The 21008-nt window shown below is 41.3% G+C and overlaps 1 protein-coding gene across 3 annotated transcripts in view; it reads left to right on the forward strand.

Annotated features, from left to right (window-relative positions):
* Positions 1 to 21008, forward strand: part of SEL1L2 (SEL1L2 adaptor subunit of SYVN1 ubiquitin ligase) — a 50598-nt gene that overhangs the window by 17949 nt on the left and 11641 nt on the right. The window contains exons 3-14 of one of the 3 annotated variants that reach the window (XM_045508656.2): positions 380 to 433; positions 800 to 859; positions 948 to 1029; positions 2239 to 2393; positions 3045 to 3101; positions 9980 to 10048; positions 10899 to 10976; positions 15078 to 15140; positions 15661 to 15748; positions 18538 to 18686; positions 19754 to 19919; positions 20043 to 20117. In XM_045508656.2, coding sequence (XP_045364612.2) covers positions 380 to 433; positions 800 to 859; positions 948 to 1029; positions 2239 to 2393; positions 3045 to 3101; positions 9980 to 10048; positions 10899 to 10976; positions 15078 to 15140; positions 15661 to 15748; positions 18538 to 18686; positions 19754 to 19919; positions 20043 to 20117 — 1096 coding nt within the window. The remainder of the gene's footprint in view (positions 1 to 379; positions 434 to 799; positions 860 to 947; positions 1030 to 2238; positions 2394 to 3044; positions 3102 to 9979; positions 10049 to 10898; positions 10977 to 15077; positions 15141 to 15660; positions 15749 to 18537; positions 18687 to 19753; positions 19920 to 20042; positions 20118 to 21008) is intronic. The other 2 variants (XM_010972888.3, XM_045508657.2) reach the window with 2 other exon arrangements.

Genomic DNA, 21008 nt, shown 5'->3' on the forward strand with positions numbered 1-21008 from the left:
ATTTTAAAAATAAAATGTGAAGAAAAATATTCAAATTCAAATTAAAAATATTGGATAAAAAAGTCTTTTCATTGCCAAGAAAGGCAAGTGCATGAGGAGTATTGGTTTATAATGTTTTAGTACTATAATTTACACTACAATTCAGTATGCATTAGCCTACTTTCACATGTATTATACTAAATTCCCACCATTTTGACATTTCCCAAACTATTATAGCCTTAGCAAAAGCATAATAAGGCATTTTGTAATGGTATAAGAAATAAATTAACAATACAGATTATTATAAAGCAGACATTTAAATATCCCTTACCAATGTAGATAAGAATAGCTGTGAAATAAATGGATTTATTGAGGTTTTTTTTTTTCTTTTGGGCTTTAGGCATTAGGATTTTTGTCTTCTTATGGAATAGGAATGGAATACAATCAAGCTAAGGTAAGGTCATTTGATTTTTTCTGGAACAAAACTCATTTCTTAAGTAAGGACATTGAATAGAGAGTCTGCTGTTTAGGTGAAAGTCTCACCCTAGTGTGGTGGTTAAAAGCACCAGCTCAATAGTCAGAGAAGTCTGGGGTTCTAATGCCATTGGTTTCTTCATGTTCCACCTTATCAGGTTTCAGTCCCCCTTTCATAGACTCCAGGGCTTAGTAAGCCCCCAGCAGCCATCTCTACAGAGGAAGACAGTAAAATTTGGAATTTATTTTGGAGTAGTTCAAGGCTCATTGTTGGACTAGGAATAAAAAAGCACTGATGGGTCTGAGTTTCAAATTTAGATGACCAATAACTTGTTTTTAACTTTAGGCACTGATATATTATACCTTCGGAAGTGCTGGAGGAAGCATGATGTCCCAGATGATTTTGGTTTGTAATTAAACATTCATTGGCCCTAATAGGTGTTTATAAATACAGCATTGTCAGAATATTAAGAATACATATGCCTGTGTTTTAGGGGTACAGATATTTGTCAGGAATCAATGTTCTACAGAATTGTGAAGTTGCCCTAAATCATTACAAGAAAGTGGCAGATTATAGTGAGTAATCCACATAATTTATTTTAAGATAAACAGACTTGCCAAGTAATTAAAAAAACAAATCAATACTAGTTAACATATTTATGAAGGTATTTAAAGACTATGCTTTAACCTCATTTATAATACAATGTTTTAATACAATATAGAGTTTCTGATTTCTTAATACTTTTCAAAAAGTTTTAAATGACTGTCCTCATCTTTTATTTTTGTTACTACATCTCCAAACAGTTCTGTTTTCTTGATCTTGTGATGTTCTTTCCTTAAAGTGAGAATTTTTGTATAACATTGATAAACATTAAGCAGTTTCCCTAATTCTAACATTTAGAATATGAGACGACTTGTTAAAAATTCCTGAAGAAATGAAGGTATATACATTGGCAATCTCTATCATAGCACTTGAAAACAATTCAAATAACTATTATTCTATTACCCTAGCCTTTGTCCACAAAAAAAAGGGTATGATATTAATATTCACTTCTAGAATTTTCTAAGTTGTTTATGACATTTCCTCATACAACATCACTGAATAAACTACATAATAGAGTTTTAAATAAAAGTCTTACAATAAGTGAATAAGGTAAAGTCCATTTGGTTAAATTCTATAATCAGAATAACATCTAAATTTACATCTTTGGCATTGTCAGGATCTGAGAAAAGAAAGAAGAAAAAACTACTTTTTAATTTAAGATGCTATATATAACAAAATGTTTTATATGCTTAATGAAACTAGAATTACTATATATATATGGAGAGAACTACATATATGGTTCAAAGTGCATACTTTATTAGGTTTCCTCAAGCATATTTATATTTATTTTCAGACTATCCACAAGACGTAATAAAAAAGCAGTTGTTACTCTTATACTGTAGTTTCGATATACCTGGAAAAAGTCAGTGGAAAAAGGGGTCATTTGCCTTCTTCTAAAATGTGTCTTCTTTCATGAGCCTGTTTGGCCAATATCTTCAATAAGGTCTGATATATGTTGTATGTTTGTATGGGTTTCAAAGAATAAGTAGTGTCGTGTACTTTTCTCAGAACCAAATAAATGAAATTAGCACGTTTCTATTTCTTAAGGATATTTCTCTGTTAAGAGACCAGATCTTGGCACAATTTGAAAAGAGTAGGCTTAACAGCATTTTCTCTAAGCTGACTGTTACCTTTTGCAACCCATGTATGCTGGCTATTCTCCAACTTGTTTCTACTCACAGTTGCTGACAAATTGGAAAAAAGTGAAGGTATTCCAGTGGAAAAAGTGAGACTAACTGAAAGACCTGAAAATCTGAGTTCTAACAGTGAGATTTTGGATTGGGACATATACCAATACTATAAATTTTTGGCTGAAAGAGGAGATGTTCAGATACAGGTAATGTACATAGACCGGCTTGAAATTTTAGGACATGCAAATTACAAAAGGCTTGGTTCTTTCTGCATCCTAGAAGGGTTAAGAGTGCCCCATCCTGAGTGGGAAAGGGAAGAGAACCCCCTCCTCTTTGTTCTACCGTCACTTGTTCCCTGTCATTTGCCATTACTTATAGCCCATGGGAGAGCCAGTTGCCATGGTAATGGCATTTTTTTTTTTGCATTTATTCCTAAAATAATTTTTTTTTGAAAACTTAGATTTTAATTATAGGAAAAATTACTACCCAATGTTGGTTTTAATATGAATGAACTCTTACCAGGATGTAGACGTATCCTGTCTTTGGAAACGGGAATGGAAATGGGACACCATTTGTGTGACCTTTGAGAGCCAAGAGTTAAGGCCGCTAACTGTATGTGCCCAGGTGTTGCTGAACACCAGCAGGCCAGCTTCCCCCGAGGAAGCCATAGGCCCAGCGTCAACCATTTACCCAGTAAGGCATGTAGTTAGGAATGTTTCCCTGCTTCTTTTTTAAGACATGCCAACTGCAGAAAACTAGATCAACACACTGTAGTAAAATCATCACGTAATTTTTTTCTTTTCTTTATTTAAATTGATACTATTGCTAAAATAATTTTCAAAACTCATTGTTTCTAGGTATCGCTTGGACAATTACATCTAATTGGGAGGAAAGGTCTCGATCAGGATTACTTTGTAAGTCAATCTCACGATTCAGTCATGTAGGGTGAGGAGGACGGGGGTGAGGGAGGCTGACGGAGCCGTGAAAGGGGAGAGGATGGGTGGGAGAGCTGCTGGGGAAATCCCACTGCTGCTTCCCTGGTCAGATCAGCTTCCCAGCTTTTGAGGGAGATCTAAGTTCATTGCCTGCCTCTAAGTACAAAGCACCAGAGGCCTCTGAGGGAACAACTGAGGCAAGTGAGTTTCCACGGTCCCACTGAACCCACCCTCTTCCCACCCAGACTCACTGTTGGACTGAGGTGAGGTGAGAAGGACACACCCATCCCCTAGAGGCCAGCTGTGGGAAGTCCACCTGGGAGTTCCCTGCCGTGGAGCCTGAGGACCAGCCTCGGCCCGTTTGGCTAGATCGGAGGACAGACTGCTTCAGTATAGCTAGGTGTATCGCTATTTGCCTTTATAAATTTGCAAAGCTCATTTCAACCATTTTGCTTAACCTTACTTCATCCCCATGAGGTTAGAAGATTAATTAACAATTCAAATTTATGGTGGAGAAAAAGGCAGATAAACTTGACCTACACAAGATCCTCCTCAGAAGGATTCCAAAACCCCTGGGTGAGATCTTGTCTCAATCCTGATTACGGCTTCAAGGCCCTAGATACCCACAGATCTGGGGAAGTAGCTAGGATTCTTTTTAAAAGATGATTTTGCAGCCCTTGTCATTTTGTAGGAGCCATGTGCTCACTGTCTCAAAGGAACACATACTCTATTTCAACATAGTCCCAATGGCTAAGCAGTTACGTAAAAGAGTGATCTGTTATTACTTTCCATTTCATTTTATATTGTTATTTTATGAACGTGTTTTTGGCACTATAGTTTGTGTTTTATATGAGGTACTATACACATTAGGTAAATGTTGAAATTAATTTTATAAAATGTGATAAAATGGGTAGCAATTGAAATAAGCATATGCATCCCAAGACAGCTCAGTGGAAGGTCTTCAGATTTTTTTTTAATCTTCATAATAACTAAGGTTGTAGCTTCTTAGATGAGAAGTTCTGTATTCAGAATATTAGCCCTACATCAGATTTCAGCCTGCCGTGAGTTTCTCCTGTTAACTATGAGATCCATAACTGAGATAACTGAGAAGAATTTCCACTTTCCATAAAGATAAATTTTGATCGAGTGTGAAGGCACCCAGACCACACCTATACGGAATCTTCACTAATCTTTGCAGGGGACATAAAGCCCCACAGTCGACTCCAGCCACATGAACGGCAGTGGGATCTGTGACTGCCTCCTGGTGAGAATGAGGTGCAAGCAAGGCTGGCAGGAGAAGAGTCTGGGCTGTGATGGCAACAGCCAGGCAGCTGGGCATCACCCAGGGGCCCGGCCAGGCTCTCCTGGGAGCTCGTTCACATTTATTACCTCTGCTTTACAGATGAGAACCTGAGGCTGGAGAGATGAAGTACATTGTTTCAATCTCACAGTCAGGTAGTGAGACTGTTAAGAAGCAGAATGTGAACTCAGGATTTCTGCATCCGAATCCTGTTCTCTCTTCATTAAACCATACTTACTTTTGACCTGGCAAAAACAAAAAAACAAATTAAAAAAACCCTAGCCATGAAAATCTAGTTTCCTCACTCATAAAGCAAGAAGAAGGAATGACATAACCTCTCAGGTTGCTTCTAATTTTCTGATGGTGGGTTGGGCCCCATTCTTCCCGTCCAGACATCTCAAAAAGGCTGGTTTAATTCCAGAGCTGTCTATCCCAGTAGTTTGACAAGCACAAGCTGATCCTTCCTGCCTTCCTCATCCTGATAAACTTGAACTTGCATGATAGAGATAAGAAGGGGGGTGTCCAATCAAAGTATCAAAGTATCTCCATTCAAAGTATTGGCTTATGTATCAGTTAGCTTAGGCTGCCATCATAAGCCACTCCCAAACCTAGTGGCTTAAAACAACAATCACTTATTTCATTCATGATTTTGGCAGGTCAGCAGTGATGACGGGGTTCAGCTAAGTGACTCTGGGTCAGGCTCAGCTAATCTTGGCAGGGCTTGCTCACACATCTGTAGTTAACTAGACTCTTGGCCAGGGCTGGCCCATTTACGATGGCCTCGTCCGTGACAGCCAGGATGGCTGAGTCTCTCCACGTGCTCTCCTCTTCCAGCCAGTTGGCCCAAGCTTTTCACGTGGCGGCCAAAGGTTTTATGAATACAATTGCAGAAGTCTCTTGAGGCTTAGGGTCAGAACTCACAAATCACTTCTGCCATATTCTTTTGGTCAAAAGAAGTCTTGAGGGCAGCCAGTATTGAAGGAATAGGAAAAAGAATTCCTCCTCTAAACAGGCAGGACTGCAAAGTATTGTGGTCATTTTTGCAACTTGACCACAGCTTAGCTGCACCAAAATCAACTTGGAATGACATGGGGGATGAGGAGGAGAGAGATAAGATAATAGGACGAACCCAATTTCTGAAAGGCTGTCACTGCAGCTCTTCTCATGGCTAGCTTCTCATCCTTCAAGCCTTACTTCCTCAGAGAGGATTTTCTTCATCAACTCTGCTACTCCATCACCCATGTCATCATGCCATGTCTATTTTTCTCTAGCCCCTTGCACTCCCTGAACTATACCCACCTTAACTTGTTTACTGTCTCCCCACAATGGAATGTAAATTCCTATCTATCTTGCTCACTACTGTGTACCCTGTACTCAGATTCGTACCTGCTACATATTAGGTACTTAGTAAGTATTTAATATTGAATACTTACTTAAGTATTGAATAAATGAATAAATGAATGAATGACAACATCCTAAGAATTAGACGTTGCTCCTTAGCCTGAGAACCACCACTTGAGCCAGTATGCTAATGTTTCAGTCCACCAAAGAAAATTATTAATGTAAGGCTCTTTATAAATATAAATGATGCCCAGTACTGCCCAGCAAATTAAATATGAAAATACCTGGAAATGACTAGCTTGTCTTCCCCCCACCTTACTGTTTGATTGATTTAATTTCTCTTAGGATTTGTTACCGCAGGCAACATTTTCATCTCCCCCTCCCCCAACACCAAGTTCTTAATTACTGAAGAGTATTGTATACGCAATTCTTGATTACATTATCTTGAATTTGTACACATACATTTTAGTGTCATTTGCATTTCTAAATATACACAGGCTCAGAATGAATTGGATTAGGAAAGCTGTGTGTTTGGTGCATATTATTAAAGAGGATAAGGCATAATTAAATTAAATCTAGCAGAGGAACATACCAAATATGTAAGGGCAACTGCTTTGGCCACCCTCCCACCCATTAAAAAGAAAAGAGTTAATATTATCCCTTTTAAGGGTGAGTCTGGGATAAAAGAAGGGTTCATAAATGTTTTTAAAACAGTGCATTTTCTTGGTATTTCATTCTACAGGAAGTGTTACAAACGGATTAAACTAGGGACTTTCTTAGAACCAATGAAAAATCATGTTTACTTTTTTAAAAAAAAAGATGTGTATTCAAATAATAAAACTTCACTTAGCATAATGCCTGAGACATACTGTATTTCATCCTATCTAAGACACCATCGATTATAAGATACATTATGTTCTACTGAGAAAGAAAAAACACTGCCAATATAAATTATATGATGCCATTGGTAGTAAGAAATGCCCTTATTAAAATGGGAGATGAGGGGAGGTACATATCTTAGAATCAGTAAAATATGGTGGTAGGTGCTCAGTAAATATTTTCAGGATGAGTGCATGAATGGATGGTGTCTTAGTCTATTTGAGCTGTTGTAATAAAAATACCATAGACTGGGTGTCTTACAAACAATGTAAATCTATTTCTCACAGTTTGGGAGGCTGGAAGTCTGAGATCAGGGCACCAGCATGGTTGGGTGAGGGTCCTCTTACAATTTGCAGGCTTCTCATTGTGTCCTCACGTAGCAGAAGGTGCAAGCTAGCTCTCTGGGGCCTCTTTTAAGGGCACTAATCCCATTCATGAGAGCTCTGCCAATCACCTCTCAAAGACCCCACTTCCTATCACCTTGAACATTAGGTTTTCGACATACGAATTAGGGGGGATCACAAATATGCAGACCATAGCAGATGGATAGATGAATGGATGGATGGGTGGATACTTGATCTTAACTCTTTGAGAGCAAGAACTCAGGTTGACCCATGCATATCCATCATAAATAGCTTGCATGGTACTGTCACACAGTATTTAATAAGTGTTTATACAATTGAAGCAACAGCATTAAAGGCAGGTTACCGTAAAGAGAAAGAAAAGAGAACCGAAATGCCAAATAAGCCAGGAGAGTGGAAGAGGGGATTAGAACCCAATTCCTTTGGTCTTTATGGGATCATTATTGAAGGATGGGGAAAACTCCAGGATTCTTATTTACTTCTAGGGAATAGAGTATTCTCTTTGAATAGTTGAAATCTATTTTCCCAGAGTGTAACTTTTTTCTAGAACTCTCTATTGCCAAATATTTGAGCCCAAATTCTGAAACTGCACTTTGAAAGTGGTTTGATAGAATCATAGTGCTAGAGTTAGAAGGGACCATAAAGATTAAAATCCAGTCCCCTTGCTTTAGAGATTGACAGATTTATCCCTTCATTGAATGAATTTATTCATTCACCCCCAGAAATATTTTCTGAGTGCCTGATATACAGTAGGCACTGTACTAAATACAGAAGATTCATCTCTGGGGAGACAGAAAATTAAGCAGACAATTAAATCCAAGGATGCATGCCATGATACGGAAGGACAGGGTGCCCCAAGAGCACAGAGGAGGAGAACACAAATGAGGAAACCGAGGCCTGGAGATATGTGCCTTGCATGAATTATAGTTATCTCCGGGTATATTTGGGTCTTGGCTCAGTAGACACATTCACGAGAAATATTGTTATTTTTTATATAGATGTGCTCTGATAAGTGTGATTGGTAAATCATACATCTGATCATACATTTGATGTGTTTATCAATATATAAGTTTGTTTTCAGAGAAGATGCTTGAAATAATTTCTATTTTCTTAAATTTGCTGAGGCTTCTTTTGTGCCTGAGTATGTGGTCTATCCTAGAGAATATTCCATGAGCACTTGTAAACTGACTATGCTTCAATGACAATATATATGTAAATAAAAAAATATATGTGTAATTGGTAGCTCGTACATTGCTTACAACTTCCTCCTACCCAGTCAACACCTACGTTATTCCAGACGTTTTAGACAGCATTTATTTCAAGGCTCCCTCTTGCTCGTCAATCTCCAATGGCTTCTATTCTTACCAAATAGAAACAAAGTCCTTAGCCTGGTATTCAAGACTGTTTCTAATATGACTCCATCACATTTTTGCAGATCTTGGCTTTTGGATGTTCTCCTTCAGCCATACTGAAGTAATCACTATTTCCTGGACACACCTTGGACTTCCCCATCTCCTCTCTTTGTTCCTGTTTTCCTTCAGCCTGTGATGTCCTCTGTACCATGCATCCTCTGCATCTTTCTTGAGACCTTTATCATTTAAGTCCTTCTTTAAACTGTGAAGGCAGAGTGCCAAGTACATGGCAATTGGACTCAGGCTGCTGGCGTGACGCCAGTACCAGCTGCATGACTCTGAGGTTCACTCAGTAGGCTCAGATAGTAACAGCACCTTCCTTCCAGTGCTGCTGTGAAGATTAGGTAAGAAAAGCTTGCAAAACACTCGTCACAGAACTCGGTACAATTTCTGTTATTCTAAACTCCTTTAATTCTTTTTAGTGTTCCTCTTAGCCCACCTCTCTCTTATTGTCTTGTTGCTATTTACATATACCCCTTTATCTCAGCAGTGTTGTTAGGGAACAAACGTAGGGGCAGTTTTTTGTTCATCTCTGAATCACCTATAATACCTAACATTCTTCATATATATAGCAGGTTTCAATCAAGTTCTTGAAAGGATAAACAAAGAACAGAAGAGTTGCATGGTTGAGTGGATGTGTGATGTGACAGGTCCCACACAGGTGGCGTGTGAATTTACTTTAATGTCCACAAGGTGGACCGACTTTAGTGACAAGAGTGCTGGTCTCAAATAGGTTGGCAGTGTTTCTAGAGCAAATTTATAAATAAAAGAACTGCCTACATTTCTTCCTTAAACGTTCTCTCCTCTTTGGTTAGATGCAGAGCCTTGCACATCAATCTAGTCGAGGCTTTCCAAAGAGCAGAGAGTAGTGTCCTGATGAGACACTTTGGAGAGTGTGTGCATTTCTCATTCCTGGGGCTGGTTTCTTTTTACTACTCCACGTGGTCTCTGAGGAGCACTTGTGGAAGGTCAGGATGAGGTCTAAGGAATGAGGCAGCAAGACAGAGGTCAGCTCTCGTGTGTTCTAGACTGAGCATTTCATGTGATGCCACGACACAGAACCAGAGGCTTTGCTGGCCCCCTTCAATTTGATTTAGAAAGAACTGGTCTGAAGTTCACCTCTGCAGAAAGATCTGGTCTCAGCAGGCAGCCAGAAGTGTCTGGTCCTCCTCCCTCTGCCTGGTAGACATCAGGGCACTGTACATCCAGTGCTGCTAGTTACAGTCTTCTCAAATGTGTCAACATGCAAGTGTACTTCTAAACAGGGGACTACTGAGTTCTACAGCTGGGATTTCTCTCTCCTCCACAAAGTCAGATGCCCATCACGCCTTTCCAAATGTGAGAAGCAAGCCCCACATTCTCAAATTATACATCTGAGATACATATATATCTCCCAGCCTTCAGATTTATGGTTGAATTAGCATTCAGAGTAGTGCCTTGAACAAAGTGGGTATTTCACGCATATGTTTTGACTACATGTTGAATGAAATAAAATTTGGTTCAAAAAGCCATTATGTGGGATATATTCATGACTATCAATAATACTGTTCCTTTTCTCTCCAGAAAGCATTATACTACTTCTTAAAGGCAGCGAAAGCCGGAAGTGCAAATGCCATGGCATTTATAGGAAAGGTACTTGCTTCATCTTGACCAACATTTTTCATTTCTTAAAACCTAATAGTACTAACCAATTGAACCCAGTGTAGGGAGACAGGGCTGCATGCCTCTTTGTGGAAGCAGCTGAGTGGGGCATTCAGGTACAAACTGAGGGTAGTATTCTTGAGGTGACAGTTTGGAAAGAAGCCTCAGACAATAGTGGTCTTTATTTGAGGCACCAAAAGCAGTCTTGAAAGTGCACATGGCTGAATGCAGCTCAGAGCCCCGCCTGTGCGCCCCTGGCGTGTAACAGGAGGTCTGGGCTAGTTGTGCATCGAAGACTGGGACAGTCTTCGACCCAGCGAGGTGCCTCCCACCTCCAGCCCTGGGACGAGAATCAGCTCCAGGCTGCCCAAATTCCATCCCCGGGCCATCCCTGTTGGGAGGAGCCTGTGTGGAGGGTCCCTCTGAAAAGGCATCTTCTTCTCTCCTTCAAAGACCACTCATGCCCCCGCATGCTGCCCTTGGGTCCCTGCAGCCAGTCTGCGTAGTGACCATGGGGACGAGTGCCCTGCTTCCAGAATTGCTACCTACAGGACATTTAGATGCAAGGAAACATGAAAAAACACAAATAGGATCTTTTTTTTTCCCCCTGTGCAAGGTCACTCCAGAATGTATGTAACAGATTGTTTCCTCAGCTTTTCCTTTTATTAAAATTGAGGTAAAGTTCAAATAACATAAAATTAACCATTTTAGAGTGTACATTTCAGTGGCATTTACTACATTCACAATGTTGTGCAGCCGTCACCTCTATGTAGTTCTGAAACATTTTCATGACCCTCAGAGTCCTTAGTTTGTACATCCTGTTTTTGTTTGTGTTCTGTAGATGTACTTGGAGGGGAATGCTGCGGCACCACAAAATAACGCGACTGCCTTCAAGTACTTCTCCATGGCAGCGAGTAAGGTATGTACTCAGCCCATTTCTGTAAACACGTGTAAACACTTGCCTTTTATAACACACAGACTGGTGCTGAAGAGGTGACTTCAAAGCCCTAGGCCCGGCTAACAAACTCCCGGGAGGTGAAGAAGACTGTCTTTGACAATAAAATATGGGGTTAGGGTAGGCGGAGGCACATCCTGCCTTCTTGGTAAGTGGAAAATGGCAGTGATTTGCGCTGTCCTAGCTGGAGGCCAGACAGAAGCTCAGCTCTCCCCTCCGCAGTGCAGGAGATGAAGCCATCTAGCTCAGGAAACAGGAAACAAAAAAGATGAGGACAAAAGAAGGGAAAACTCAGTCAGTAACTGCAGTGAGTTCAGTACAGATGTCTCCTGTTTGACCTTACCCAAAGGCCAGAAATCCCCCTGGCTCAGGCAGAAGGTTGTCAGGCAGCCAGGACAGAATGACTGAAAGCATGGCGCTGGAGACAGAATCCCTGGTATGAAAAGGCAGTCGTGCAACTTACTAGCTGTGTGACCACGGGCGAGTTACTTAACCTCTCTGTGCCTCAATTTGCCTATCTATAAAATGAGAATATAAGAAAGTTTGCCTCATATTGTTGTTGTCAGGATTTAATGGGTTAATATTTACGTGCCTCATATTATAAAGTCCTGAAAGTGGTGCCTGCCCGCAGCAAATGCTGTGTGTCAGCTGTGATCTTTTGCAGTCTGGGGCCAGTTAGGTGGAACGAACTTCAAAGCATATCCAAGGCAGACTGGGTTGGATCTGTGAGGAAACATAAAAATGGTATAGTACAGCTCCTGCCACTGAAGTTTTTGCCTTTTCCTAAGCTCAGTGAGGCTGGTATCTGTCAGATAAAATTTAGGGGACTAACCTGAACCCCTTTCGTGCATAAAGAACATCTTCATGGCAACACCCATCAGCCTCCTGCTGGTGAATGGCCCTGACAGACTTTCGACCCTGGCACAGTAGGAGCGTGTTATTGTCTTACACTGTCACACGGCAACCCTGGCAGTAGAGATGTGTTCAAATGGGGAATATTTTCAACTGTTCTCAGTTTTTAGAAGCCCACATGCTGCTTTAGGAGCCTATTTATAAATGACTAGCACCTCGGAGCTGCTGCTATTGTGGTGTAAATTACTGAGAAGGCTGGTATTCAGCTCCTCTCCCTTGTAATTTGTATGAAATTGTTGCTCAGTAAGACAGTCATCCGGAGAACCATGAGACGAGGGTGGCAAGGAGAGCAGACTGAAGAAGAGGCGGGGCAATGCTACAGGGGAAGAGCTCCTGTAATTGGGCAAGTGGTGCTGGTTTGTCAGCGCACAGGAATCACGCCGGGAGCTGAGTGTGTAAATTAACCCAGCTCCCAAGCTGTGCAGGGCTGCGTAACCAGTAGTGACCTGAGCTACCCTCCTTTACGGAGGAAATCTAAAATTGAACTTAAGCTAATTATGCTGAAGGGCATCAGGTGGGCAAGGCCTGTATTCCTTTATCATCTCCTGGAAAATTTATTAGATTTCTCACGTGGGGTCACTTGACTACCAAAGTGCAGAGTTTCTGTCTCCCATTCTTGCACATTCATTCTCTTTTCTTACTACTTTTTTTTTAAAAGACCGTTGCTCTTTAATTTGTTTTTAGGTCATGTCAGTACCAGGATGCAAGGCCACAGACTTCATGACTTGTTGTGTCTTACTTAGAAACATGAACAGCTATCCTATGTGATGCTGGGCCCAAGTCAGACCACATTTTTCTGGTTTCCTCTCACACCTCTGAGCACATCAGGCCCATCCCCACTGTCACACTTTTGCCCTTCCCCTGCTTCCCAGAATCCCCCATTCTGAAGCCCACCCACCCCCCCAAGCAGAGTCCAGTCCTCTCTCCCCCCACAAAGCCTCTCCTACCCCCTTGAAGTGCATAATCTTTTCCCTCTTCTGAACTTGCCCAGCATTCACTCTGCATAGCTGTAGCACCTCACTGCTTCTACCCTATGCCTTCTCTCCTACATCTGAAGGCTGTGTCTGTTCACCTAGAGGGGCATCTGTCTCAGTGCCCAGTAGGGGGTCATTACATGTTTGACACGTAATGACTATCTGCTCCCCAAGTTCTTGTCAGTTAATCTAGGTGAGAGCGTTGAGCCCTAAAGCGGAAGTTATATGTGGGGGGATAGTCTACACACGTGTTTTGTTTGGCCCAGAAAGTGTTTTAAAAATTAGAAAATTTCATATCAAAATCTGGAAATCCAGCTTTTCTTGGAAAGTGAGAAGAGCTGACCACACGAGGCGGCTATTCCATGTGATGAGAACTGGCTGCAGAGAGTGGAGCAGGTGTTGCCTTTAGACCGGGCAGGTGCTCTCTGGTGGCCTCAGTCTCCACCACTCCCCCATCACCTGGCTTAATGTACTTCTGACATCACCTGCATAGCTCTGGAGGTATCTGAGTTGGCCACTCCTGACCTGAATGTACCCTTAACAGATAGTCTGGGCCTTAAACAGTTGGTACGTCATCCAATGAGCCCCTGGTTTCCCAAAGACTTTGCTACAGAAAGAAAGAAATTTGTTCCGTATTCTACCCTTTCTCTTCCTCCTCTCCCTTCATCCTTACTTCCTCCCATTTCCCTTCCCTCCCATTTTTCTCAACATCTAAGTGAGGATAGTTAGAAGAAGATAGACTCACCAGACTTTACCACACCCATCACAACAAGCCCTAACACCCCTAGAGCAGACTATCCCAAAACTCCTGGGACCACAGGTGGATGCAGTCAGAGGAGAAGAAGGTAGGGACAGCAGGCGTGTACCAGCTGTCTTGAATACAGGTGGACCATCCTTCAGAATCCTTACAATAGCGGGCCCTTTGATATGCATAGGCTCAAACTTCAGAGTCTTGAAATAATTTTTGAACTATGCCTTCTCTAGTTATGTGCTATTCCTGTATCACAGAGGAGTACTCTGGCTGCATCCACAAATAATTACAGTGAAATCATTAGATTATTAAAAGCAATTACAAATAAATACATTTAGGTGGTAAAAAGAAATTTGGAGAGTTTCTATCAGAACTTAAGTTCCTGAGGAAATACTTATAAACATGTAATATGACAACCTACAGGTCCGCTGAATGAAAACCAAGTGGCCAAACAAACATGACTCCTTACTCGGCCCCTAGAGGGTAAAATTCATGATGGGAGATAAAAGGAGAAGTGAGTTTCCTGGTTGGGGAAATCATTTGCAAGGTTCGCTCTTCATCCAGGATTGATATGCTAGGTATCAGGATATTTGAACACTTGCTAAATGCTAAGTGTGCTCTACACTCCCTTTCCTAGGCTATTCAGAACACTGATCAGAAGAAATGGCAATTAATTTAGCATTAAGTGGAAAAGAAAACATTGGTGATGTTATAAGCAGTAAAATTTGAATGAAGAAACGTATGCCAATGGCGCTTTACCATCCATAATGGCTAGACTGACATCCACAGAGTCTCTAACATGTTTTTTGGACATTCATGTCAACCTCCTCTGACCAAAGCAGATAACAAATGTCTAGATAGAGTTCTCCCTTCTGGAAAACTCTTACACTAACCCTTTAAGACCAAGCTCAAATGTCACCACCTCTGACGACTCGGTCTTCTCCATCCCTAGCCTCCCCCATGCAGGTGTGTGTCCCTGTCCTGGGGGCCCGCAACACTCACAGTCTGTCTCTGCTATAGGACTCACCACAGTTGACATGATTACTTTAAGAGGTCCTACCTCCTGGGTCAGAGCCCATTAGCCTGTAAGGCAGGCTTCATCATTTTTTCATCTTCTGAATTTCACCTCCTACCTCTGCCCAGTGCCTATTATGGAGTCACACAAAGCAAGCACTAAACAAACGTTGAATAAGAGAATGGAGGAAAGATTTGACTTTCATTTCCCTCTTTTCTTTTCTAGTCAGAGGAGGGCCATGAAGGTGTTTAAGGAGACACTAGAGAGGGTCAGAATGACTTACCAACTGCCTGATTAATCTGCCTTAATTTGTCTCCTACTGGGTGCATTTCAAATGTTTTGGATGATTTTGCAATAATTCTCCTTATTGTGCATCCTTCTGGGGCTTCACTTGGGTTTTAAACCTGTTCTAGGGCAATGCAATTGGTCTTCATGGGCTCGGCCTTCTTTACTTTCATGGGAAAGGAGTTCCTGTGGTAAGTTAAATTATTTTATTGTCTTTTCAGCATGTGTCTAGCAATTTACTAGGCTGAAATTCATTAATTTAAAGGAATTAGTCTTTATTACCTGGTTTGCCAAACTATCATATCTGATAATAGGGAATAAAATAGAACAAGCTTGTGACAAGAATAACAACCCTAATTATATCTTAGAATCATAGACTCTAGGTAACCTTAGAAATCATCTAACCCATGAGGATTTTTTGATAGAGAAATTTGTTCAGCCTCTGCCTTTTGAGTGACCTTCCCCCAACATCTAACAAAACCTACTGTCAGTGTAGGAAAAGGCATAATTTACAATGAAAATGGGATAATTATTTCCTAATAGAATCTAGTATAATAATGAAATAAAATGTATAATACTTCTGATACTATTTTAATTAGCCTGAATCACATAGGGCACTGTCTATGCTCTTAAAAAAAAAAAAGTGGAAGGCAACTGTTACCATGGAGTTATGCATGTACCTTTGAGTAACAAAGTGTAATTGTCTTGCAGAATTACGCAGAAGCACTTAAATACTTTCAGAAAGCTGCAGAGAAAGGATGGCCCAACGCACAGTTTCAGTTAGGCTTCATGTACTACTGTGAGTGCTACACATAAGGCTGCTTTAGTTCGAATGACAAATGTATCATTAAGTCTGCTCCTTTTTTGACACAAATCAAAGGGTTAGTGTGAATGGTTTAGACAGAACATTCAGGCAACAATTTGAGGAGGAATTTGAAGAAGACAGAAGGAAAAGGATACCAGTTGGAAGAGGAGGCAAGGAGGTGCTATCAGAAGGCTTACCTTTGAAAAGTTGAAGTTTAAGGTGCCTTGTGACGTCCAGTCTACCATACCCAGAAGCACGTATGAAACTCACAGGAAAGGTCAAACTTGGAGAGAAAGATGTGGATGCATCAACACACAGGTGTTAGTTAAGAGTAGCTGAGGTTGCAAGGGAAAGGAGAGAGTGTGTGAGAGGAAGGAGCAGTGAGCCATAGTGAGAAATCTGGTGATCTTTGGAGCCATGATGAAAAGATGGGTAGAGAAAGAGTGGTCACAAGAAGACTGAAAAGGCATGGTCAGAGGAATGAGGTGGGGAGATGATCTTAAGGAAGATAAGGGATAGAATTTTCAAGAAAGAGCAAATGAATGAGCACCCCTCTAAAATGCAAGGAGAAACTTGGTTCTCACTTTTCAAAAAAAAAGTATGCAAAAAGTAAAAAAAGCGCCAAGTATCCAAGGGACTTGTCAATAAGAAGGATGTTTGTGAGGACATCAAACTGGTTGGGATGGAAGCCAAATGCAATGAGTCGAGGTATAAATGGAAGGAGAGGAAGTGGTTGAGTAAAAATATTCTTGGCAGTAGTGTACCTTTAAATGGAAGAGAGAGATGGCATAGTAGCATAGGGTGGGGGGGGGGGTGACCGGAACTAAGAGGGGGTTGTTCTAGATGGTAAGAGACCTGAGTATAATTTTTGGCAGGAAAAAAAAGAGAGAGAGAGAGAGAGCCAGCCAATGGAGGTGGCTAATGTGTCACAGGAGAGATGCAATAATTGATGAAGAGGTTCTGGGAAAATTTAGGTGGCATTTCTGATCTTATCTGACCAGGTAGGTGGGGGCCTCATTAGCCTTGATAAAGAGGAGGGATTTCTTACCCTAGAAGACTGGAGAGACGGGGGAATAGATGGTACAAGTGTAAACCTGGGGAGAGAGGCAAGTGAGGAAAGATACTGTGAGGTTCCCTCAACGAGCTCAGAGGTACAAGGTTATCTTCTGAGAGCGAAGTTAGAGTGATTGGGGTAGGAAGTCTCAGAAAGCCGTGAAGGTTTGTAATAATCTCTGTGGGGACTGAGAGAGAGAGAGAGTGGACAAGACACGTACCAGGAGACCTGAACATACCTGAGTACCCCTGCTAGGTCCTTCCTGTCTGAGGGGGAGCAAGGACAGCAGCAGACTGCATCATCAAGAAGCCAGATCTGGCATTTTCCACAGTAGCCCAGGTGGAGGGCCGGTTCTGTAACATCTTGGGAGGTCACCTAAGATGTCCTACTTCTTCTAGTTTATTCCAGGCCCCAGGCCCAGGATCTATCCTCTCCTCAAGCTTCTAGAATAAGAGCAATAGTTATGACTAACGTTTAAGTCTTTATATGTGCTACATGTATTTAGTCCTCTCAGCACAGCTAGGTGGTGTCCCACAGTTCACAGGTGAGCAAACTGAGCCACATCAAGGTCAAACATCTTGCACAAGCTCACACAGCTAGCAGAGCTGGGACTCAAACCAAATGATCTGCCTCCAGAGTCTTTGCTCTTAGCCGCATGGCCAAGAAATGTTAGAGCTGGAAGGTAACTTAAGAACCTCCTGAAAGCCCTTCCTTTGGCAAATGAAATGCCTAGCGGTGCCCAACTCACAGAAGGGGTAATGGGAGAGGCAGGACAGGAATCCCAGCTTCTGGGAGTAGCTGATTCCCCACCCTGGCTCCAAGTGCCTCTCCTTGCTCCAAGCATTATAGTTGAGCCTGAGCTGGGCCTCTTGGAGCTGGGATTTGCCTGCTCCAGACTCCATAGTTCTAGCTGGGCTTCTGGTATGGAATGTGGCAGGGGTGCTGCAACACATCATGGAGGGGCTTCTGGTCCTCAGAGAATACCACGTGGCCTCCTGTTCATTAACTTTAGTTGTACCATGTTGAGGAGATGTCTTCATGGCTAAACAGTCCCTTCTCTTTCAGTTTTCTGAATGAGTCAAGAACATACATTTCCATATTCTTATAATCTAACTCAACTTTCCTTCCCTCAAATTGTGGATCTAGAGTAGTTTGACTTTTGGTTGGCTTTTCTCATCCTATTTAACATAGCAGGCATCGAGAAAGAAAATTGCCATATGAAATCATTTATATGAGGAATCTAAAAAATAACAACTATAATAATAAGGACACAAATGAACTACTTATTTATAACTTAGATGATTGATTTCTTGAATATGTGTAAGCACATTTGACTGTCCATTATGATTGGATTACCACATTCTGTTGATTCTTATTTTGTAATTGGCTTTATTTCTTTGATAACTATGTAAGTTTAAAAAGCTAAAGCTCTAATCTGTTCTTAGAAACTATAATCAGTACACATATGTAAACTAAAAAAAGTGCAGTATACTGTGTATATGTATTTACACGCAATATAATGTGTATGTGCAGTCGAACTGTAATAATTCTACCTAATAAAAAAATAATTATTCTACCTACTAATACTGAAAAGGGGAAAAGAAACAAACAAACAAAAATAAGTAAATAAAATAAAATAGCAGACATCACTAAGACCGTTTCATCCATAGATTATAAATGTGAAAAATAATCTAAACAAGGGGTGGCTCAAAATAATTTTAATTTTCAGCTGGCTCTGGAGTATGGAAGGATTATAAACTTGCCTTCAAATATTTTTACTTGGCATCTCAGAGTGGGCAGCCCCTCGCCATTTATTACCTGGCCAAGATGTACGCCACGGGAACAGGAGTGTTGCGATCATGCAGAACCGCCGTGGAGGTAAACAGTGGGCTGTCTCTAACATACGCTTCTTTTATCACACAGAGGAGGTGATACTGTGCTTAAATTGTTAGTGCCTTTGATTTTATAGATATTATCTTGTTTCTTTCAGCTGACAATGTGAACACTGACATTTGCCAGGGAGGAAGAACAGTGATGTAACTCAGAAGGGGAAAGGGAGGAAGAGAAATGATCCCTCCTTTCTCGCATTTGGCTTTTATCAAGTTCAGAGCTCGCCTCAGAGATGTTTCAGCCTCTTATCAAATTGGCGGGGCAATTTGGCCCTCCTGGTGGGGTTGGGAGTTGTGGCTTGGGAGATGAAAGGCTTGATTTAGGCTAGAAAATGTAGCCCACTTCTTCCCAGAAGGCAGGGTCCTTCGGGTTTTTTTACGATTTGAATGACAACTGAGAAGGTGAATTCTTTCAGCCTGGAATAGTGATGCACTTCTCAAAAGAATGCTTTTAGGACCTTAATGCCCTTCATTGATTTATTAAACACTGTCACTGTGCCAATATAAATACCTCCGTGCTGCAATCTGGCCCCTCTGAGACTCATTTCAAAAGCTGCCAGCTAATAATCTATCTTTAGATTTTCTCCTTTGCCAACTTCCTAATGAATTATGTATGGTTAACCTCTTTGGTTACATAAGGGCTATTCAGCTAAGTTGACATTTGTCCCCATAGAGCTCTGCACAGCTCCCTCATGGTTATGTCACCTACACCCTCAGGCACTGTCTTCCCTTCCTTCTTTCTTTTCCACATCAGCTGCAGCCTTATAACTCACCCTCGCAGGGCAGCCGTGTCCAGAAAGGCCCTTTTAAAAAAACAAAAACAAAAACAGAAATTGATCCATTCTTGTCCTGCCAAATGGCCTACAAGTCACACTTGTAATCTTTGTGCCTATGGAAGGCACTAACTCCTCATCCTAAGTAATTTATAAGAGCCATGCTTCAGACTTAAAATCCTTGCCTGGCTGGCCAGCAGGAACTGAAGACTGCCGTTTATCATTTACCTGGGATGGAGTGTCTTGGCTAACTAGTCTGCTTGATTTCTCTTCCCATGTACAGCTTTATAAAGGTGTCTGCGAACTAGGCCACTGGGCTGAGAAATTCCTGACAGCGTACTTTGCCTACAAGGATGGTGATATAGACTCTTCTCTTGTTCAGTATGCACTACTTGCAGAAATGGGGTATGAAGTAGCTCAGAGCAATTCAGCATTCATTTTGGAATCCAGTAAGTTAAAACTCCCTGCAATTCCCCAATCATACATATGCATATATGACTTTACTACAGGGGCATTTTAAGCCTTCCTAATAGAAAGTCTCCTTTTTTTTTTTTTTTTTTTTTTTTTTTTAGAAAAGGCTAAAATTCTTGAAAAAGAGAAGATGTATCCAATGGCACTCCTCCTGTGGAATCGAGCTGCCATTCAAGGTATAGAACTTAGATAAAAATGAGCACATACCTGGCCCCTGTCCACTATTTGTCAGCAGATTTGCTCCAGCTGAGTTCTTGGGTACATATGCAGAGAGGTGCAGACATCCAGTAGGTGGTATTGCCAACTGCTGATGTTAGGGTCAGTCTTTGGTTAGAGGTCATTTCCAGGAATTTATTTTGTTATTCTCAAGGCCCCTGGTTTAGCACACCATAGGGATTTTTCTATGGCTTTTTCTCCATGGCATGAGAACAGTTGTTTGAAACATGACAATTGTACTCAAGAAATCAGTTTTCTTGGTCTGGTTTCAGTTCCTCATTTGCTGAGCTTTTTCTGAACTTATCAGAAGCATGACCTATGTTTCAGTGAGTTTATAGGTAAAGTTCTAAGACTTGTTTGATTTTTCTTTTAAAATATAATATTGAGGATTACCACAAACTTCAGATCTTTATTATAACCACCAGCATGGTAGCATGAGGGGAAAAAAAGTTAATTAGCAAGATCCTCTCCCCTTTCCTGGAGTTCCCACGCCCCACTGTGGGGATCACAAGTGACAGTGAGCGTAAGATAGCGCCAGTGGGAAAGCAGTGACAGGAGGCATTTGCACTGCTATGTCTCACTCCCTTCTTTCCCTAAAATTATGTCACCAGAAGCAGAGAGCTACTGCAAAGCTGTCACCATTGGCATTTGGATATGTGGTAGGAATCTCTTGCAGTTAAGAGAGCAATTTTACTGCCAGTTAAGTTTCTTAAAATTGTCTCACGCTAAGGCCGAATCATCCGTTTTCTACAAAAAATGAATGGGATGAAAAATAATTCTCAGATGATGCTAACATGAGGCGGAAGAAAAAGTCACAGTGGTGCCTTCTCAGATCCAGCTGAGCAGGTGCA

Source organism: Camelus bactrianus, chromosome 19 (assembly GCF_048773025.1).
Source record: "Camelus bactrianus isolate YW-2024 breed Bactrian camel chromosome 19, ASM4877302v1, whole genome shotgun sequence".
NCBI classification, from domain to species: Eukaryota; Metazoa; Chordata; class Mammalia; order Artiodactyla; family Camelidae; genus Camelus; species Camelus bactrianus.